This window comes from Pimephales promelas, chromosome 7, assembly GCF_988280905.1.
Source record: "Pimephales promelas chromosome 7, fPimPro1.hap1.1, whole genome shotgun sequence".
NCBI lineage: Eukaryota > Metazoa > Chordata > Actinopteri > Cypriniformes > Leuciscidae > Pimephales > Pimephales promelas.
Window position 1 is genome coordinate 33,542,739 of NC_142775.1, and position 23,142 is coordinate 33,565,880.

At 36.9% G+C, this 23,142-nt stretch overlaps 1 protein-coding gene across 2 annotated transcripts in view; it reads right to left on the reverse strand.

Annotated features, from left to right (window-relative positions):
- The window catches only part of epha3 (eph receptor A3), a 120,684-nt gene that overhangs the window by 21,452 nt on the left and 76,090 nt on the right, over positions 1 to 23,142 (reverse strand). For both annotated transcript variants that reach the window (XM_039683306.2, XM_039683307.2), the window contains exons 6-12: positions 21,395 to 21,519; positions 12,430 to 12,592; positions 10,128 to 10,230; positions 9,571 to 9,635; positions 7,265 to 7,390; positions 4,690 to 4,875; positions 444 to 505 (exon numbers count right to left, since the gene is read on the reverse strand). In XM_039683306.2, the coding sequence (XP_039539240.2) occupies positions 444 to 505; positions 4,690 to 4,875; positions 7,265 to 7,390; positions 9,571 to 9,635; positions 10,128 to 10,230; positions 12,430 to 12,592; positions 21,395 to 21,519 (830 nt within the window). The remainder of the gene's footprint in view (positions 1 to 443; positions 506 to 4,689; positions 4,876 to 7,264; positions 7,391 to 9,570; positions 9,636 to 10,127; positions 10,231 to 12,429; positions 12,593 to 21,394; positions 21,520 to 23,142) is intronic.

A 23,142-nucleotide genomic window follows, 5' to 3' on the forward strand; every position in this document is an offset into this window, starting at 1 on the left:
GGTCTGTTCTGTGTGAGAGAATGAGGCCATTGTGCATATAGGCTCAAGTGAAATTCAGACACTACAAAGCACTTGAAACACAGGTAGTGTGAGTGTCTATTTAAAGAGGCCTGTGCCTCGGCTACGAATACCAAAGTGATGAATTTGGGGGATGTTAAACACAAAGGCAAAAAAAAAAAAAAAACTCTGAATCTTTCCGCAGCAAATAGAGACATAGGTGAGGCAGCGGAGAGCAATTTGTGTCTATTTGTACAAATGAGAATAAAATGTTAAGAGAGCTTGGGAGAATTGAAGGCATGCTGCGATAAGCAGGTACTGAGAGAACGCAGGAGAGGCTGAGGCGCAGATGGGTTTTTAAATGATTTTAGGATGAGCCCTCTGTGCTTTTCTTCTGATCATACATAATGGAGTCTCATTAAATGTGCTCAGTGTGTCACACTCACTCGCAGGAAGCCATCCAAGGAACCGTTCTCCATGTACTCGGTCACTATCATCACGGGTTTACCTGAGGAGAGAGAGCATTCAGACTTAGTCTAATCGAGAAAAGATGTGGCAAAATTGAGCTGTGCTTTTCTGCAATGCTGTCATTTCTTTTGGAAGGTTAAATTGCCCAATTTGCAAACTAATGAGCTTATGTTGGACAAAAGAAAACATCTTCAAAGACAGAAATTCTCAAGAAAAAAAAAATAATACATTCAAAGGCATGGATACGTTTGACCTTTAGATGTATATGCTTAGCATAACAATTTTCAAAGTTATTTCAATGATGACACTGAAGAGATTTAAGAATGGACTGGTCATGAAACCTGTCAAGACAATTATGCAAATTACTGTACAAAATACACTACTGTTCAAAATTTTGGGGTCGATAAGTCTCTTATGTTCACTGAGGCTAGTTATTTGATCAACAATACAGTAAAAACAGTAATGTTGTGAAATATCATCATTTAATATAACTGCATCTTATGATTTCAAATAACTTAATCTAATATGTTTTAAAGTGTAATTTATTCCTGTGATGTAAAGCTTAATGTTCAGCATCATTACTCCATGTCTTCATGATCATTCAGAAATCATTCCAACATGCTGATTTGCTGCCCAATTATTATTATTATTAAAAATATATTTTGTTTCAGAACTCTTTGATGTATAGAACGTTCAAAAGAACCATATTTTTAAATAAAGTCAAATAAAATAATTATATATAATTAAAATAGCTTAAAACCCATAAAGTGGTATGCATTGATGTAGCCATTTGGAGATTATATATATATATATATATATATCAGAAGATTGCTTGCTTTGTCATTGGTAGTATTTGGTTTGCCGCTTTTGATTTTTGCTGATAAATATATTCTGTTACAGTATTTTTTAATTACCGTAATGAAAAATCAGCATTGATATTTAATGGTAATTTCACAATGGTACCAAAATGGTAAAAAAAAAAATAACAGAAAATCTTAGTAGGCTTTGTTATATTATATTTAAAAACAACTAATTTGTTTTATTTGATTTTGGGCTGAAATGTGACCTGGACGAGTCAGGTTTCTTGAGATTCCCTCTACAGTGCTCATCGCTACACGTGGCTGTTATAAAAGGCTCTGGGTTAAGCATATGAATCTTTTCCACAGAGTTTGAGAGGGTGAACAGGTTGTTGGCTACACACCAGGTTTTCAGCACATTATTGTCTGAAGCCCATAACAAGAGCAGAGTTGTCGGAGCAGAGGTGCACCTCTTCACATGACACCTCTGACACCACAAGGTCACCAATCATAACCATGACTTACTGGGACTTCAGGTAAATGAGAGTTTCCTGCAGGATGAAAAGAGTCTTGGCCTGAACTTGGACAGACCACAAGGTCAACTGTCACTGTCTGACAGCTTTATTTTCTCTGTCCTGCTGCTCGTATATCACCGGTTTTATCATCTGCACTTTATCTGTGCTTTATTTCAAAGCCTGTACATAAAACGACTTTATATCAATAATAGCCTTATGACCAGCCTGTGTTGTCATGATATGTATGTGCAGAAATGATAATTTAGTCTTTTTCTCCTCCCAGCGTCTCGACAGCTGACAGCCCAGCACTGTGATGAATGGAATTTATGAAATGTGTGTAATTAAAATGAGTGGAGAAGAGCAACCCTGCACAACTCATGACTATAACAGTCTTGCTCACATCTAGCAGCCTTTTATGAGTATTTGCGTCATAAAAATTAGACTATTGCAACTTTATTTCATATGTTAAAATCAGGGCTGTCAAACGATTAATCGCGATTAATCGCATCCAAAATAAAAGTTTGTGTTTACATAATATATGTGGGTGCACTGTGTATAATTATTTTATATGTAAATACACTTAAATGCTTGTATATTTTTAAAAAATATTTTCATGTATATACTGTGTATAGATTTATCTAAAATGTATCTAAAAATTATATTATATGTAAATAGAAATATTTTATGTATAAATAATATTTTTTCTTAAATATACATGCATGTGTATATATATACAAAATAATTAAGTGCACCCACATATATTACTGTATGTAAACACAAACTTTTATTTTGGATGCGATTAATCGCGATTAATTGTTTGACAGACCTAGTTAAAATGTATTTGTTAATAAGGTAAGTAAAATTAACTTAATATTCTTTATAAATCTGAATACAAGAATAAAGTCTTATTAAAAAATAAGAAATAAATTCAGTTTTTTTTATACCGCGTAATGCTTTCTTAAGTTTGTTTCCGCCACAGAATAGAAAATGAAAAATGTAATTGCGACTTTTTTTCTCACAATTGCGACTTTTTTCTTTGTGATATAAAGTTATAAAGTGATAATTCTAGGATATAAACTTAAAAAAGTCAGAATTGTAAGATTATATCTCAAAATTCGGACTTTATAACAAGCAATTGCGAGTTTATATCACACAATTCTGACTTTTCATTAATATAAAGTACGAATTGCATGATACAAACTCGCAATTGTGAGATAAAAAAAAAGTTGCAATTATCTTTTAAAATGTTTTATTCTGTGGCGGACACAAGCTTCCATAACTTTCAGTGTTTTATGCACACAGATAAAACATTACACAAACTGTAATGGACCAGTCTGGACCAGTTAAGTTGTTTTATGGTTTCTGATAGCAAAGAAATCCCTCCTCTTTAAACCACACATCTATCCAGTAAACTTTTGATCCTGAAATCCCGCTCGTAATCAGTATCCCGGCCCCTCCGTCTCTCTGTGAAGCAGCAATTGCCGCTCCACAAATATTTTGCCTTACGCAGGGCCAAAATCAGCAGGTTAAATGGGGTGTGAAAGTCTCTGGATTATTAAGAATTAACAGGGCAGAGTTAATAAATCACATCACGTCAGAAGCTACAGAAGACACTTGCCAACCTCCTCCGGCCCCACGGCCCAAACCCGGCACCCCAGACTTACTTTCAAACACACGCAATGTGCACCACCTCCCTAAACACACACACTACAAAGCCTGGTTTCTTACCAGCAACAGCCACATTTGACAGTCATTTACAATGAAGTTTCCCATTATTTACAGTCAAAAAGTCTGAAGCATGAGCACAGTAAGATTTACTCAACCAACATAATCCTCATTTTATGAGGAATTATGGACATGAAAGGAAACTGTGGCATTCCTTTCAGAATACTACTGAAGATAGATTGAAACAAAACTGTCCGGGAAAAGAATGTTTTTCACTACTGACTAAAATGTTTGCCTGAATGAAAAACAAGTATAAAGACTAAAATGAAACATCTGATTTTAATTTACTTTTTATATTTAAAATGTAACATATAACAAAAAAAATTTTTTTTTACTTCAACATGCTTTTGAACAACATATATTGCAAAATGCCCTATTTAAATAAACTGAAACATCAATTGTTTTTATGGTATACCTTTTTTAGGGTAAAATACTTTCCTAAATAATTTTAATATGCAGTACTATTCTAGGTTGATGTGGCCAAAATGTCCCAGAAAAATCAGGCTGCGCACAAAAATCAGGCTACGCACATCATGCCGAAAATATAATGAAGACGTCATCTGTGCTTTCCGTCAATGGAATACACTTCGAAGGCTTGCACCCTCAAGCTGTCTGTTTGAAGTTAGATAAGGTAAAGTGCGAACAATTTCTTTTTTTTCCTCCCCATTTTCACCTATGAGTCCCTGAAGAGGATTGTGGAATGGATTAGAGAATTTCGCTTTGATCATGCTACATAATAAAGACTGATCTAGGGAGATTTACAACCACAGGTGATTTACAGCCCTGTGTGAATTGTCTCTCGTGCTGGACATTGGCCCAACGTTATAAGAAAGAGGTCAATAAAACAGTGGCTTTCTGTGCAATGGATTTGCCAACTTCATGACATTCACTAATATTCCATAACTGGAAACAGCTAATGTTTTATATGAGATACTCCCAAAAGGACGAGCTCCGAACTTACATCTAAACGTGATAAATGAAACTTCCGAACATATTCAACTCACTGTACAGCACACGCTTGCATGCTTTTCATAAGGATACAGCAGCAAAATAAATAAATAAATCACCTAAATCATTCATCTTTCTTCTTTTGAAATGGAGAAGTATTAGAACTGAAGTATTAAAAATAAATTGTAAACAGGTGGGCGCACTGAATGTGTTTAATCAGTGAGTGGAATGTTACTTACTTCGTGTGACCACACCTTCCAGCCTGATGATGTTGGGGTGGTCAAACTGTCCCATGATGCTCGCTTCACTGAGGAAGTCCCGTCTTTGTTTCTCTGTGTATCCGGCTTTGAGGGTCTTGATGGCCACACAGATCTCCTTCTTAGACGGGAGCTTCAGTCGGCCACTGCACACCTCTCCAAACTCCCCTGGTGAGAGATGCTTATTTTAGGGAAAATGAAAGCTGACAGGAGAAGCACTGATTTCTCTTCTAATTAAACTGCATTCATGCTAATTCATGCTAAAAATTACATCTAAGCTCTGTCTGTCTAAGAAACAAAACATTATCTGTGGGAAAATTGGAAAAACATTTACGGTACAATATTCTCATAACGCGTGTTTTTTTATGTGGGTTGGAATGAAATGAGCAGGAATCTAATAACATTGATATCCATGCCATTTTTTTATTTTAGATTATTAAAAAGGAGCAATGTGTTTTACATTATTTGTGCATATTTTCTGTAAAAATATGTTTTCAAACTATACACTGCTAGGTTGTTTTAACCCAACTTTGGGTCAAATATGGACAAACCCAGCCATTGGGTCATTTTTAATCCAACGTTTGGGTTTGTCCATATTTGACCCAAAGTTGGGTTAATACAACCCAGCATTTTTAGAGTGCAATTCAGATCCTTCATTGGTTTATACTACCCTTCAAATATTTGTGAAGGATCTTGTGACACCGAAGAGTAATAATGCTGAAAATGTAGCCTTGCCATCTCATACATAAAGTACGCTTTATAATATATTAAAATAGAAAAGTCATTTTAAATTATGATAATATTTCACAATATTGCTTTTTTCACTGCATATCAGCCTTTGCGTTTAGGACAATTATGACTAGTCAGTATTTTTTTTAAGGTGGAGCATAATGATGATCCTAGTCTTAAAGGCATAGTTCACCTAATAATGAAAATTTGGTCATTATTTACTCACCCTCATGTCGTTCCAAACCCTTTAGACCTTTGATCGTCTTCATAAATGAAGATCTTTTTGATGAGATCTGAGAGCTTTCGGCCCCTCCATTGACAGCTACGCAACTACCACTTTGACACTTCAAAAAATTCACAAAGAGATTGTAAAAACTCAATATGAATTGAGCGTTTTAGTCCAAATTTTCTAAAGAGACTTGATCGCTTTATATGATAAACAGATTGAATTTATGCTTTTATTCACATTTAAACATTGATCAGTGAAAACAAACATCATTAGTTCTTGCTGAAGCTCAAACGTGCTGCGTAACATGAGAATTACCTCATTGGTTCACGTCACGTGAACATTCTTGAGCTTCCGTTTACCACAACTGATATGTAAGTTGATGAATAGTTTTATGGGAATAAAAGCCTTAATTCAATCTTTTCATTTTGGACTAAACTGCTCCATTTAAATGGATTAGTTTTACGATCTCTTTATGAACTTTTTGAAGCATCAAAAGTGGTATATGCGTAGCTGTCAATGGACGGAAAGACAGCTCTCAGATCTCATCAAGAAGATCTTCATTTGTATTCTGAAGATGAACAAAAGTCTTACGGGTTTGGAACTAGATGAGGGTGAGTAATTAATGACAGAATTTTCAGCGTTGGGTGAACTAACCCTTTAAATTGATTTCTAGGGCACGTACGCAGGTGTAAGGCAAACTTCAAAGTCCTCAGCAGGGGATCAGATCTCCACAATGGACGATGCTGACAGAGACTTGGATGGACATTTGGGTAAAAATGATGTCACCACCTAGACATCCAAGCCAGGGCCATGTCCTGTTTGCAGAATTCGATGTGCAATTACTTTATTTCCCATGCAAGTTTAAAGAGATGGGTGAAATCCAGGATTGATGTCTGGAAAAAGTTAGCGGGAATAATTGCAAGCTGTCTAAACAACCGCTACATTGGACTTGGCTAGCGCTCAGATGATGTTGACCATCTTAAATATCAACCTGGCTTAATCCTCAGCAGTGATTGCTCTGATAAGCTTTGCAGATGAATGAAGATCTCCCAAACTCAACGCTAAAAGATCATTTTCCAGTTTTCACCTTTGTATCACTTGCCAAAGTGTATGAAAGCTGCAAAATGCAGAAGTGACATTTGAACCAGGGAACGTGCTTATTTGTAGTGCGTAAGCCCTGATGTTTGTATGCCGACGGTACGGTGGTGCATCAAAAGTCAACGGTTCCTTTATTTGCTGGGCTCTGCTGCATTGTCTATAGAGCCATGAATCACAAGGCATTATCTTGATATGTGCTTTGCTGTTTAAGACATCAGGGATGCGGGGAGAGAGAGAGAGAGAGCTGTGGGGGGTGAAATATAATATCCCAGCCGGAGGTGTGCTCTGCTTACCCATGCTCCTCTGCTCCGGCAGCAGGCAGTCTATTAAAGGCATTGAGGCAGTGAGGATGAGCACTGGGAGGGACCCTTTCCCCATCTCAAAGCCACACACCTCCAACTGTGGTGCTAAATGATTCTCATTTACACCACCTGCCATGTTTGTTACAAGTGGAACAACTTTGTTTCATTGCACCAAAGAGTGAGTGATGACGCCGCATACCTGCCCCAACGACTTTGTCTATGGCGATACAAGACGCTTCCAGTTCCTTGGCGAATTCGTGCACGGCTTGACTCGGGTCTTCATAAGTGTGTGGGTCCACATAGGTCTTGATGCCAGGCAGTCTCACTAAAAAAAACAAAACAATAATAATGCCAGTGTTTATGAGGCAGGGGGTTACTGTCCCAGTTTTGTGTAGCTTTATTGTTGTTGTTTATTGCCTTTTTCACCTGTTCACTGCATGAGAGTATCAACAAACAACGTGAAAGCATTTTTTTTTACAGTGTAAAGACAACTATTTAGTTGAATAGGTATAGGGTTCCTATTCATGGGGTTTTCCAATTATCATATTAAATAATTATAAAGCTCACAAGACAACCCAAAACAAATCAGCAGCACATCACTTTTACCTTTGCTAAGCGAAATTTCGCAGCTGAAAGAATGCCGGACCAGATGTAACAACATACGGTGAACGGTGCAGAAATAATAACAATAAAACTAACTCTAAATAACGGCTTTCTAAAAGCCTCTGACCATTTTATAAAGTGTAGTGTTACTGTTATATGTGCTAAAATGAGTTTCTCTCTTTAGTTTTGCTTTGTTTCCAAGTTACGAATCTCTGCCCATACAGCAGTCACTGCGGAACCAAGAGGCTTGCTGTTGGTTGGCACTGCGAATTTGTGTCTCACCAAAGTTCAACCAGATGCAAAATTTGAGTAAACAAATTTCTTTGCTACCAGATCAGCCGAAATTCAAATGACTGGATTTTGCTTGTGAAATGTCGCAAAACAACGATAAAATGCAACCACACCTTAAAGTTGACCTGAAACGGAAATTGTGATCGTCTTTTCTTCTGTGATGTGACATATTTGAGTGAAACAGCTTCTCGGATGAGAAAAAAGGTAGGGCAGATTTTTTTTTTCATCAGGAATTAATTGGGTTATTGTCATTTTTGTGCACACATGATCTGAAAAGAGATGTTTTTACATACATACAAAGATATGACCCTACCATACACCCAGTGCAATGCAGTGCTAGACGAGACGCAAGTGTTTTTTGCTAGTTTCAGCCCAACGCAGTTATCATTTTCACGTCCGGCGCCACGTTGTTTAAATAGCAAATGCATTTGCGCCCATCTGTGCACCCATTGGCGTGCTGGTCTGAAAACGAGGTGTTTGGCGTGTTGCTATTTTGAGGCAACTGAATTAGACTGTACTCTTGACCAACAAAAACCTGGTCTAAAGTCAATGGCACAGTATTTTTTATTTTTTTTGTTATTTAAAGAGCGCGTTAGTAATATGTGCCATAGGCGAGTCCACAATGCACTTCACACTTTGTCCCGTAGATGGTTTGGTTGCGTGCTCGAGCAGATCTGTGAGCTTTCTGGAGAAGCGTTCAGTTTTTCCACTTGCAAATTGCACCATGTAAATAGCGAATCCGAAATGGTGCGAACGCAATTGGCTTTTAAAGGGAATGTGAGATCAGACTCGTTATTGCACGTTTTGCCCAAAACACATCCATTACACATTAAGAGAATAGGGACAATTAGACCATATGCTGGGTGCACCGACCATTTTTCCCATCGTTAAACTAACAAAAGTGGATTCAGACTTAAGTTCACTTGCGTCGTGCGCTTTAGACCACGCGCTTAGATCATTAAAATGGGGCCTAATGAGATTATGGTGACTTTAAGACTGCAATTATCTTCAACATTTTGTTTTTATGTTTATCAATTCAGGCTAAATTAATTGCAGAAGTTTGACAAGGTGGGTTAGGATGTTAGAAAAAAGCCTAACTTTGCACTGTAAAAATACTGATGCTTGTGCATGGGAGGTCGAGTGGAAAAAATAGCAAATTCCGTCACAGAGGTTGTTGATTTGAATCTAAACGATAGGAAGCTAAGGTTGTCAAGAAAGGTAATTTGCTGGGTTTCAAGATGGATAGCTCTATTATGGATGACCTAATCAGTTACCTAAGCTATAGTCCTACAGGGCAGCTTGTGCAGGTTAATCTAAGAGAAATAGTGTGGGCCTCCATTAAATCTCCTTCCTTATACCTCTGCCAGTGTGAAAAATGGTAGCATGTGGACAATTGGCTTGCTGTAACGCGGGAGCAAAGGATATTATTAAAAACCTTCATCGTTACTGGGTTTTTGTGGGCTGTCTGACATTTAAAAATAAATACCACAGCAAAACTTTATTTTTATGTTTACTATATTTTTAAGGAATGGGTATTAAATGCCTGGAAAGATCCTGAATACTTGCAAGACCGAAGAGTAGATATACAGTATATAAGATATATATACTCACAGTGGCCGTTGCCAAAGGGCAGCCTCTTTTCATCTGGATGTTTGGACTTGCTGTATCTACACAATCTGTCAATTAAAGTGATGAAAAGCGTTAATTATTCTTAACAGCTTTAATTGGAACATTTTTCTTCTCTAAACGATGTACAAAGAAACTAAAACCTGAACAGACTAAAGTCAGAGCCAGTAACAACTTGACTGTTTTGCTTTGCTATGAGGCATGACAGTATTCTGGGGTCTTATAATAAGCCATAGATTCAGTGCGGTGCAGTCTGCCAAAATCAGCTCCTCTGCATGACATGACACTTGACTCTCAGGGTGCCCGTTACATTCGGCAAAGCAGGGGCAGGGGAACAAAAAAAAACAAAAAAACAAAGCTTCTGCCAAGTGAATCGTCTACAACTAGGGGCACACATGAAGGGGCACACATTTTCATACTTCATATTTAAAGAGGGGGGGGGAATCAAGGGTCCTGGGGAGAGACTTGAGACAGCAAAGTGACAGCTTCAAGATGGGCACACTTAAAGCCCTGCGTGACTGTGGTTTGAGTGACAGACAGACCTGCTAATCACAATGTAGAGCACTACAGTGAGGAGGATGATGGCCACAGCGGAGGAGATAGCGATCAGCACCACCTGACTGTTCTCACTGGAGATGGAAAAGGCTGGGGGAGAAAGAGAGAGAGAGAGAAAGGCAGGTTTTTATGTACACATTGGACAGATTATGCAGCTTTTCAAGGGCTTTCTTTGCTGCTCAAAGGTCAAATGTAAAATTTAATTAGATTGTTTTCTTTTTTTGATCAAAATAATGACATTATCTGCCACTGACCCTTAAACCCCCTGTCCTCAGATCATAACTGAATACTTAAAAAATCAAAAAGATAGTCTATATACCCTTGAGGAATCAGAAATGAGTTTAATTGTATAGAATGTGCACTTGCAGGGTATTTCAAATCTTAAAAGTATACACTGTATATATATATATATATATATATATGTTTTTTATAAACTGCACGTGCAGATAATACAATATTGATGAAATGAAATGCTTAAGTGTATACTTAAAGTACACTTTCATGTTTTTTTAACAATTTAAAAACAATTATGTACACTTTTTAAAACTGATTCTAAATTAAAAAAAAAATGTACTGAGTTTCAGCTTGCTTATTTTTCTCAAGATAAGGATGTTGTTTCCACGTCATGCAAAAAAAAAAAAAAACGAAGCTTCTAACCACAGGTCGAGACCTGTCGTTCCAACCACACAACTTTGCAACGCTGTTTGTGAATGTTTGTTAGAACTATGTTTTCTGGAAACACTGAGTGAAGGCCTTTTTAACGACAGAACTTGCAACCGTTGGCTAACAACGCTTTTGGGAAACACACACCAGAGCATTAAGCATTACACTTTAACCATATTTCAACATTAAAAGTAATTATGAAATTACATATAAAGATATACTAAATTTCAACTAGCATTTAATTGCATGTAATCATTTAATAGCAATTAATATGCAATTAAGTAAGCATTCAGTATATATATATATATATATATATATATATATATATATATATTAATATATAATATTTTTATATATAAGTTTAACAGGGTCACACAAACTCTGGTGATTTATATATATATATATATATATATATATATATTGTGATATATATATATATATATATATATATATATATATATATATATATATTGTGAAGCAATTGTGTGCATATTTTTGTGTGCAATTTTTTTTAGGTAATTTTCCACATTTGTAGTAGATGTAGCTACAGTAAAACAACAGAAAAACAAAACTGTTTCTGCATTTATATACATGTGTCAAGTGAAAAATTAAATACAGTTATTTTGTTAGCTCCATAAACACCGTCTGTTTTCCTTCAGGAAATGACAGTAAGTTTGAAACAATCCTGTATTCTGAATCCATCCTTTAACAAATTTAAATGCAAGATTGTAAATATTTATGATAAACATGTGACATGAGATTACAGTTATTGTTTTTTTATTGGATGGTGTTGACATCTATTGAGTGTGATGACAAAGAAAAAAATCATTTTTCACAAAAATCAAGAGAGTGGAAGCAGCAGGAGTTTGCAAGCTGATGTAAATCAATACCTCTGAACATAAGGAACAAATTAATCCAAAATTGGTCCTACAGGAAAAGGAACCTTGTTCCTTTTTAAATCCGCAGCTTTTTAAACCCAGTACTAAATAATCGAGTTATCAGATTAATTAATGAATCAATATCGAGACATAAACTTCTACAAATCATTTAACATTTATGATGCTACTCATTTTCAACTAATGAATATTTAACACAAAAAATGTACACATTTATCTCTTTCATTATTGAATATCTAGTGACTGAGACACATAATTCCATATTCAGACCTTTTCTGCATGAGTTATGATCTCAGTTGTGCCACGGTGTATATTTCGCTACTACATCTGTAGAGGCGCCTATAGATCTGTGATCATGCCCAGAAACCTGTGGAGAGCCACTCACAGTATCATTTCATTACATGAGTGTGCATTGATTTCCTATAAATGTTTCATTAGATAAAAAGGCCTTCAGCAATGCTGCTCTACAATATAGGGTTTACAATAGTGTTTCAGACAACAGCTGCCAGCCATCACAGGACAAAAGATACAGCATGTGTCGTTTTAACCAAGTGGTTTACTGTGTGAATGACTTGCTAGACGGTGTGTGAGATGAGAAACCAAGAGAATTGTGACTATTGTCTATATTGTTCTGCACAGCTGTGAATGGATCGCATAGATCCGGCGTGGTGACTGGGGGAATGTGACTGTAAATAGAGAACAGCATGATAGAAAGTAAGTAAATGCTTACAGTCTGGGCTGGTCTCAAACTCAAACTTGCGACTGGTCCCGCCGTAACCAGCAGCGGTGCGCGCTCTGATTTGCAGCAGGTACGTGGTGTCGGGTTTTAGGCCGTTCAGTGTGACATTTGTGCCCTTCGACCTCAGGATGGTGTAACTGGTTTCTTGTTCCTGCTGTAGGAAATAAACCAAGAAGAACACAGAAAGGAGTTGCATTAGTTTCAGCAGAGCATAAACATCTGAGCATCTTTTGCCTGCAATATAAATGAACGAGGTTAATGGTGATTTTGAACCTTTGAATCTTTTGATCAATGGATATTTAATCAATTTCTTGGTGATTATAATGTATAATATCTTTAGCACTAAGAAAAGTGCTTTTCACAACATAATTTGCATTATAATCCCATATACATCACTGGTCAGATGTTTAGGGTCAGTAAGGTGTTTTTTATTTTTTTTTTTATTTTTTTTTTATAGAAGCCTCTATGCTCACCAAGGCTGTATTTGTTTTATCAAAAATCAAAACGTTTTAAAAAAAAAAATTTTAAGTTGTAAATGAAAAAAAAAAAGATTGAGTATATTTTGCGAGAATACAATACTATTTCAGTCATACTTAAAAAATCAATGTATTACTTGCCATTGCTTTCTGAAATTCACTACTAATTTCTGAGTGAACAATTTTAGGAGGTCATAACTCAATTGTCTTTATAGTTTAGAGTAAAAATTGTGAAATATTATTGCAATTTAAAATGACTGTTTATTAAAATGACTGTCTATTAAAATGTAATATATAAAGCTGAATTTTCAGCAACCATTACTCCAGTCAGTCACATGCTCATTCAAAAAAAATATTTTAAAATGCCGATTTAGTGCTTAAGAAATATTTATTTTCATTTTTAATGTTGTGCTGCTTAATATTTTGTGTGTGAAAACCATGATACATTCTTTTTAGGATTATTTCATGAACAGAAAGTTAAAAAGAACACTATTCATTTTTAATAGAAAACTTTTATAACTTTATCAATGTCTTTACTGTCACCTTTGATCCCTTGCTGAATAAAAATGTTGAATAAGAAAATGTGGGCTGGGACTAGTTTTTATCCAACGGGATTTGAATTGATTAAGTTGTCGTAATTTTATTTTGATTGAAGCTGAAGAATATATATATTTTTTTAAATAATAATTTCCTATTCTAGTAGAGGCATGTCACCTACCCTAAAAACAGCTGCCTGGGACTGTTACTAATATAAATTGACTTGCCTTATAGGGACTTAAGAGCAACTCAAGGCCACTTACGCAAAGCCTTGTCTTAAACAGTAATAATGAGCATTAGAGACATACAAAGACCATATGACCATACGAGCGGACAGGAAAGGGATGTTTCTAGACGGGAAAACGCATGCCCATCGGGAGCATCTAAGGCTATCTGGGACAGTGCCAGCTCATCTTAATATACTGCCACCTTCGGTTCACATTTTTATGGCTTTCCTAAAGATTTCTGTGGTACGCTGATCCTCTCTACAAGCAAAAAGAGAAAAAAAAACCCAACTGATTTATGGGGCGTCTTTGCTTTCAAACCATTGTTTCCAGATGTTTCTCTGACTGGAAAAAGAGGCAGGAGTGGAATGAGAAAGAGCGGAGGTTTCAGTTGTATATTGTAGGAGTTTAGAAAAAGGGGCAAAACATCCCACAAACAGAGAGATCACTCATTTGCCGGCATTATCCAGCACATTCATCCATGTAACTTATCAGTCTTCAGCCTTAGCTATGGCAAAACTTCAAAAGTTCATTTGCGTTTTGCTCTATCGTTGACCTCTAAGAACAGCTCACTCGTCCACACTGTAGATATTAAATTTCCCCAGGCTGAAGTAATTAACGGCAAATGAGATTTGAGAGCATCTTTTCGAGGGTCGGTAAACATGTAACAGATCAAGCTCTATTGGGTTTCATGTCTAGACTACACATGCTAATAGGATTCATAATGCGCCAAGGTATGGACCATAATTGTCAGACGTCACTATAGATGAGAGATGTGGTGTACAGTTACATACGCTGGATTTCTTTGAATATCCTCTGCTTATCAGAAACAAATAAAACAGCAATAATAGCCACATTTATAACAATGTGAGCAAATAGAAAAGAAACAAGGCTTTTAAAATGCTAAAACAGATGTTAAATGGATTACACTACCAATTGATCAAATGTGACATTAAATACTTTTGCATTGTTATAAAAGATTTTAAAAAATATTAAGAAACACAACCATTTTGAACATTAATTATAATACAAAATTATTATTATTGAACATTATTATTATTGAAAAAAATATCATTATTGAACATTTTGAACAATAAAAAAATCAAATGTTTATGGAGCACCAAATCAGCATATTAGATTGATTTATGAAGGATGTAAGATAAATTATGCATTTATAATATTTCACAATATTATAATGTTTACAATTTTGATCAAACAAATGCAGCCTCAGTGAACATAAGAGACAGTAATGAAGTGTTTTGATTTTGAGAAATTATTAATGTTAATAGAATGTTGTCATATACTGTAAATAATTGTGGAATTATATGTACATTATATTACATTATATGTGGATTTTTACATAGTAATTTTAAACCATATATATATATATGAAGAGTTCAGATGCAAAAGCCTCTAAGCGCCATTTGAAATTTTCTTCTAAAATGATAATTTTTTATCAAGCTTGTATATTTAAGTTCAGTAATTTCACTTAAATGGCAATGAAGATTACCTATTAATTGTTATTTAAGTGAAATTACTGAACTTAAATATACAAGCTTGATAAAAATGGTCATTTTAGAAGAAAATTTCAAATGGCATTAAGAGGCTTTTGCATCTGAACTCTTCATATATATCAGCCTATTCTCACCCCCAAGGCGTCACTTAACTGACGCTTTGGGAAGCATTTGGACATGCTTCAATATCTGACGCTTTAGGCGCCCTTTAGCGTCAGTTAGATGACGCCCTAGGATCGCGTGTACCCTACCCCCACCCCACACCTAAACCTAACCGCGTCCTCTAACAGATGCTTTCCTTTAGCGTCAGTTAGATGACGCCGTAGGATCGCGTCATGTAAGTGACGCTAAATGCCGCCTAAAACGTCAAATATTGAAGCATGGTCAAAGGTGACGCCTTGGGGTGAGAATGCGTTGTATATATATATATATATATACACACACACAAAAATTACATCAGACCAAGTCACTCAAACAATTTGGCTAAAATGTTGAAATCATGACCTCCAAATGTATTTAACATTTCTAAAACCTTAAGAAATATAATAAGCAAAAAATAAAGGAAACAAATATGCATGCACAATATGTGTCCTAACAACTTAAATACACATTTCACCACATAAGTAATAATATTTGACATTGACCAGACTTATACAAATCAAAACCAGACCGCCAGTTTAGTTTGAACATGTTCCTTAGAACATTCAAAACAAATGAAAAGCCATATTTCATCAGGATGCATGTTTTGTTTTTTATTCCCATGTCTTTTCACAAAGAGCCAGTATAGCGATGGTGGAGTTAGATCATAGATGGTCTTGTCCTTGTCCTTTATACATCTGTCAGCGCGGCTGAGCTTTGGACATTTGCGACGTGATAATGTTGATATTACAGGAACATCCCAACTCTAAATCCTATCTGTTTAGCAACCGTGGCAATTTCAGGATGGAAATAGACCTTTTTAAATCTTAAGCAAAGAATTAAGATAGGAAGTTTGTATAATACAGCCCCAGATGCAATATTTTGGTATTTCGGCTCCTCTCACAGTACTTTTTGAATGAAGAACTAATCCAAAACAGCTCTTTTTTGGGATCCCCGAAGAGCCTGTGAGTGTCACCAGTGGACAATTGTTTGTAAAAAGTGATTTTCATCTGTATATCTAGCAGTTTTATAAATGCGGTAGGACGTCTACTGACAAAACCCATGATGGAAAGAAACATCCATATGATGTAGCGGGACTCTAGTGGAAACCCAGTGACTAATGCAAACATCACATTTGATCTGGATCTGACGACAATCATTCCTGCTTCTTTTCCGAACGCAGCACAGAAACCAGTTCTAATCTTTGAACTTTGAATGCAAAGCCACAAATGGAGCGCATCAGCTTTTATGGTTTGAGGAGGCCTCGAATATAAATTCACTCTGCCACGGAAGACGAAACCAATACCTTGTGTCATATTGTATGCGTCCCCGTTCGAGTCATAAATCTTTTCACAGGGTGTCACCGTTCACTGCTCACGACACCATGTGATCAGCTGGAAATCACATACAGGTGTGTCTAAATTTTCGCTGCAAAAAATATATTCTTACCATATGTCCTAGGTCCGCCTCAGCCACCTCCCAGCTCCGGGGTTTGACAAGGCGTGCAATTGTTACTTTTCGACAAGTGCGCTATTGGTGGAATTTAATATGCTTGTCATGTTCTACTTTGACAGTCTAAATATTGCAATCTGGGCTCACAGCCTTCCTCTCCTCTAAATTCTGTAAATATAAAATGGCTTTTCCAAAGCACTCCTTCCATCTAAGTTTGACGAGAAATAAACATTCTCAAATACACTGCGAGATCAATACGATAAACGGACCAAAAAAAAAAAAAAATGGTGCAGTGTGCACCATTTCACTTGCACGGAGAACATTGGAAACGCAGATCTGTGAGTGTTCCCAAAAAGACGAGAGCGACCAGGATGCTGTAACGTCAGGGAAACATGAGCCAGAGCGCTCAAGTATTTAGAGATGCTTGAATTGTAAGGCTCTTTCCTCTTTCGTAGCTTTGTTCATTTGATATATACACACAAAAGAGCAGAGTATGTCCCCCTGGCATATAATCAAAAAGAGATTTATTTTAAGTGAAGCAACATGGGCCTCGTGGACCTCCGGATTGGACCTCTTGCTTTCTCACAGGAGCTGCATCACTCCGGTTACCATGCATCCCGATGCCTTTTTGAAAATCCATTAAGCGCAGTTTGTTTGATTTTGCGCTATACAACATTATGCAGTGTAAACATCATGGTGTTTTTGAACTCTGCCCGTTGATGCCACATTTTTCTTTGAAAAGTCACTTAGCGAATCTGGCTCTCTTTTATGAGGTTTATATGTTCAAGTCTGCGGCCAGTGTGTCAGTGAATCCGGTAAGACGATTTGGGGCCCCCTTTCCTTCTCAGTGTGTGTTTTGTGAGGGTGAAGGTGGCTTGTTATCCTCTGCCAGCCTAGATCAAGGGGCACCGAGGGTCTTACCGAGGGTGTCCCTGGCTTTTCCACATGGCAGCACCAGTTGTGTAGGATTTGGGCGACTCCAGCTATGCCTGATGAAGCAATGCCTCACAAGGTTGTGTAATTAACAGCATTCAATGGAGAGAAGGACTAGATTTTATTGTGAACGGGGAACACTGTGCCACCCAGGGTCAAATGAGACATGGAGGATTTCAGGAGCCCCCGAGTGTAATATCAAATGTATCTTGCAAATAAGGGGATTAGGGCCAAGCAAACACATTTCCACAGGCAGAGATCTCTGGGCCTCACTGATCTCACAGAAAGACACATAACAAAGGTCCTCACTAGGAAGCACAGGGTCCAATGAATCTAACAAACACTCCTTTTTCACCAGCAGATGGAAAACTAATATCAGCATATTTGGATTCAATGTAAATGCATGAACACATTCTGAGTGTGTAACTCGGCTCAAGAGAGTTGAGCTGCTATCCTCAAAAGGTCAACTCATAAAGTTTCCACGTGAAACATGCAGGCCTAACTTTCTTGAAGCGATTAAAACTGTTTCTATGGCTAACTTATTAGCTCATTCTGCTGAAGCTTAGGTTACATAACGGTTGATTTTTGTTCAGTGCTTATGCTTATACGGTAAATCTGAGGCTGTAATAATAAACCCTGTTTGGAAATAAATTCCCCGTTAATTCTGAGAGCCCTGTCAAAATAACTTAACAAGTAATTCTCACTGTAAGATATCCTTTCATAATGACTGGGGGATATTTTCAATATTCACAATATAGTATCGTTCAAAAGTTCACATTAAGTCAGATTGAAAAAAAACAACAACAACTTTTATTCAGCAAGGACACATCAAATTGATCAGAAGTGAGTTTTATATTGCAACAAAATATTTTTTTATTTCAAATTAATGCTGACTATTTGAACGTTGATCACAGTTTCCACAAAAATTAAAAAAAAAATCAACATATTAATAATAAGATGAATGTTTCAGCATTAGACTGGCTAGATCGGTTGACATTTAAGACTGGAGTAATGGCTGCTGAAAAATCAGCTTTGCTTTCACAGAAATAATTTACATTTTTAAATATATTAAAATAGAAAACAGTTTTTATATGTAGTATTTCACAATATTACTATATTTATATCTAATATATGCAGCCTTGGTGAGCATCAGAGACTTAAATACAATAAATAAATAAATCAAATCTTACCACCCCCAAACATTTGAAGTTTATTCAGCAATTATTATGCAGGAATCTAAAATGAAGCAACTATTATGTAAATTTTTGGGCCATTAAGTTTCATAAAAAGCATGTGTTTTCATGAATCCGTTTAAACTGCATCTATTCAGTAAACGTGTGTCAACACATACAATTTTAAATAAATAATTAAACATAAAATCTTAAAGCCATCTTTTAAAAATGTATTTTAACTGTCTTATAATTTGGCCACAATGACTATTGGGTTGAAACAATATATTGAAATTCATTTGAAATAAGCCACCTCAAAGTAAATAAGCTATATTACAAATCGTCAGAAGGCTGATAAATATCTAGATATAATTTCCCTTTTTGCTACAGTATATCACTCAGCCCTAGTATTTGGGCAGTGGAAAGCACACACTCAAATGAGCTGCTTGTCTACAATATTGGCATGAGCTTTCAATTTTGAACTTGTAAGACCTTTTTGTCATGATGAAGATGAACCACGTCTTGGAGACAACCAAATCCTGTCTACGATTTCATTCTGTGCGTCTCTGTGTGGTCATACAGTCGAGCCATTTATCCACAAAGCTATGGAATGTTTTTTCTGCGGCAAGAATCCTGGAGGGTTGCCATTGGAGACTGTTCTAGGGCTTTCTTTCACACCCTCAGATCCCCTGCCAGTTCGGGATAGGAGTCTCCCGCAATGTCAGGGCCCAGTTAAGTTCCAAACCCAGAGTCGCGCTTTCTTTATAACGAAGGAGACGTTACCCACTTCACCTTGGGGCAGAAGACATCACAGGATCTGACAGCATGAAAGAGTCCTCTGAAAACTGACCCTAACAGAGCAGCGCTACAACAATAACCCTCGATCAAGTCTACGGCTCACTATGGCATCTGCAGGAAACCAGCGAAAGGACCGACCAGGGTGGGTTGTGACAGGAGAGGTTGTGTTAAGGTTTTTTTTTTTTTCTTTAAGATGGGCAAGTAGGGCTTGTATCCCACAAGGGCTTTAATGGGCAGGTGGTGTTTAGATCAGTGTTACAAGACCAAAGCTGAGATCATCTGGCACTTTCACAGATTGTTAAGAAGGCTTAAAATGAACTGACCTGGTCAGTGAGGACTAAGCAATGTTTCCTTTACAGCACTTCCCACACAGACTGAAAGAAAATTGGTGCAGAAGGCAGACTCAGATAGGATATTGCGTTCTGGAAACAAAACTAAATAGATAGTCAAAAATAAATAAAATCCATCTGCATGTTCATATTTGTTGATTTTGAATTGAAATTTTGAATTTGAATTTTATGTGCCACATTCGCACAAGATAAGCGAAACCTGTGATTTTACTCGAATTTACTGACTTATCTCCTGGATATGATATCAATAGGCTATTGCTTGGAAATGTCTTGTCGTTATAGGTCTAGCTGTATGATCTATCATAAACAAAAGAATGTTCCTGGTTTTCAGTTTTCTCTTTCTGCAAATTGTATGGTTGTGGTGATTAGCGATATGACCCAACACCCAAAATACTATCAAACACTCCAACGCAGACTCCATTCTTCGCGAAAGATGGATAAAAAGTCGCACAGGAAAGTCAGATTCGCATGGGACTTAAATTATCACAGGACCTCGGTGTTCGGCGAAATTTGGTAGGTCATTTGCAGAGGAATTTTTACAAATTACAAACATGGCCGATTCGCACAGGATTAAGATCACAGACAACCTCCCCAACTATTACAAATGACTAGAGGTCACCAGGTAATACTTATCCTATCCTATCTCACGACCAATTTGTACGAGTGATTCAAAAGTGGCTAATTCGTACTAATTTATACGACCTCACTCGTACGAATTTGTACGATTTGTCTAAACCCACGTGGCTGTTATGTTTAGGGGAGGGGTCAGGGGTAGGTCATTCGTACGAATTCATACGAATTGGCTAATTCGTGAAATATGTACGATTTAGCAAATTCGTACGAGTGAGGTCGTACGAATTGTTACGAATTAGCCACCTTGTAAAATTCGTACGAATTCCCATGAGATCGGGTTGACTTATCCCGTGCAAATACGGCTTTAATTGTCAAATTACTTGTATCCAATTTATTGTAAAATGATGTAATTCGAGAGGTCCACCCGATTTCATCGAGGCCCTCTCACCACTGGTTCATAGTGTTCTAAAAGAGTTTTCATAGTGAACAGCGAACAGGTGGGTGATTCTCTTCAAGTGGCTGAAGGGTCTGTCCGAATATTTTGAGAACATTAGTACCTGGTTAAACATTTGATTTCAGGAAAACGTCTCTCAGCAGAACAAAAAGAATCTATTTCACCTCAAACAATCAAATGAATCCACCTACACTAATGACTCGAAATGCTCCCAGATATATGGGTGTGTACTCTGGACCAAGATTCCTAATGAGGCCAAATAAAAGAACATGATGACTTCAAATTAAAACGTTAATGCAGTGAGTGCCCACAGCGAGTCGAAATTAAACTGCCCCCACCTTCTCATAGTATTTGACCTCGTAGTCCAAAATGATCCCATTGGGTCTCTCTGGCTCCATCCAAGACAGTGAGATGCTGTTTCTTGATGTTCGGTCCTTCCTGATGACTGTCACTGCAGATGGAGCTGCGGAGAGAGAGGGAAAGGAACACACAAAATCGAAAGAGGATTAGCTGTTTCCACTCTGTATTACAAGCACATAAAGCCATAAGGTCACAGGAAGTTCAGCTGACATTTTCATTCAACAATTTGCATCCTGTGAACTGGTTCCTGTGGACCTAATCGAGTTTGCTCTCCACTGGGGGCCTGTTTCAAAGTTGGGAAAGTTGGAGGACTGAAAGACAAATTAATGCAAACGGCTGGTCCCTGCAAACAACGGCCACTGTTATGTCAAGTGAATACCTCAAAGTTGGAGGCATGGCTTATGAGCTTCAGTGTTTTTTTTAATTTTATTTTTAATTTTTTATGCAGAGGGTCCCAAATATGATGATGTATAACAAGTTTGTGATGCAGTTATTTGATAAAAAGTGTTACAATCAAAATGCAGCAGAAACCCTCTTTTGGTTTAAAAAAAAAAAACGAATGTCGGGAATTACTAACGACAGTGAAACATTAACGCTGAAAAGGCGTGGACAGTTATTTTTGTGGCTGATCTTATTGCATATGCATTTGTAGGAGTTTACCTTTCAGATGGAAAATTAATGGGAATTTCAATGAGTCATGTAATGTGATGTTTGCGCTAGTCAATTTTCTGGTATTTGCGTCATTATTTAATGCCCCAAAAAAGCATGTCTTAAACCAGATGTGAATTTGCACTGCTCTTGGTAGATTGTGTTGGTCATCATGGAAATGATCAGGTTGTGTCAGTGTTTTTTTAATTGCGTGCCGTTAGTAAATCAATAATAGATCATGCGCAAGTCTTTCCACTCCTATTGGCACTTTTATAGGATTGCGCTCGCACACTAATTTAGTAAATCTGGCAAAAAGGAGAAAAAAAAATGTTGAGTGGTTTATTTATTTATGTATTTATTTGAACAGTTTTTACACAGTTTTAACACGACTGGAAGTGGTTGAATATTTATATGCTACCCAATCTACATTCTGACTTGTGATGCAGCCTGATTCCTAAAGAGACTGTGTTTGGTCATTGGCCAGAGGAGAACTGGTCCCTGCCTGAGCCTGGTTTCTCTCTTTTTTCTTTATTCTGTCACCTGATAGAGTTTGGGATCCTTGCCATTGTCACCTCTGACATCACTGATTTCTGCAGAACTGCTCTATAGATTTATTAACTGATGATCTTTATAACGGAACTGAACTATGACACTGCGAAATTGAACAATAAAGCTGTAAAGCTGCTTTGAAACAAGTGTTAAAGAAGCGCTATATATAAATAAAGGTGACGACTACTTTTTTACACTATTCTAGGGAGTCGGGACCCACAAGCAAAATGAGCGTTGCATTTTTAAGAGGCAATATGATGTTTTAGCTCGAACAAACCTGTCTCAAAACTTGCGGTTTTCTCACAGAAACACCGTCTATAAGAATCTGATCAGGGTAAACTACTGTAGCATAATTATTCAGGGTAATCCTTGAGGCAGATTAGTCATCTACTGTAGTCGTTCTTATAACCCACTAATTATTATTATTACTATTATATTTTGCACATCTATAATCGTGCTGCTGGCGTACGACTCAAAAGCTATGGCTCTTTCAACTCTGGCACTTCACATGGTCACAATCTGTGATCGT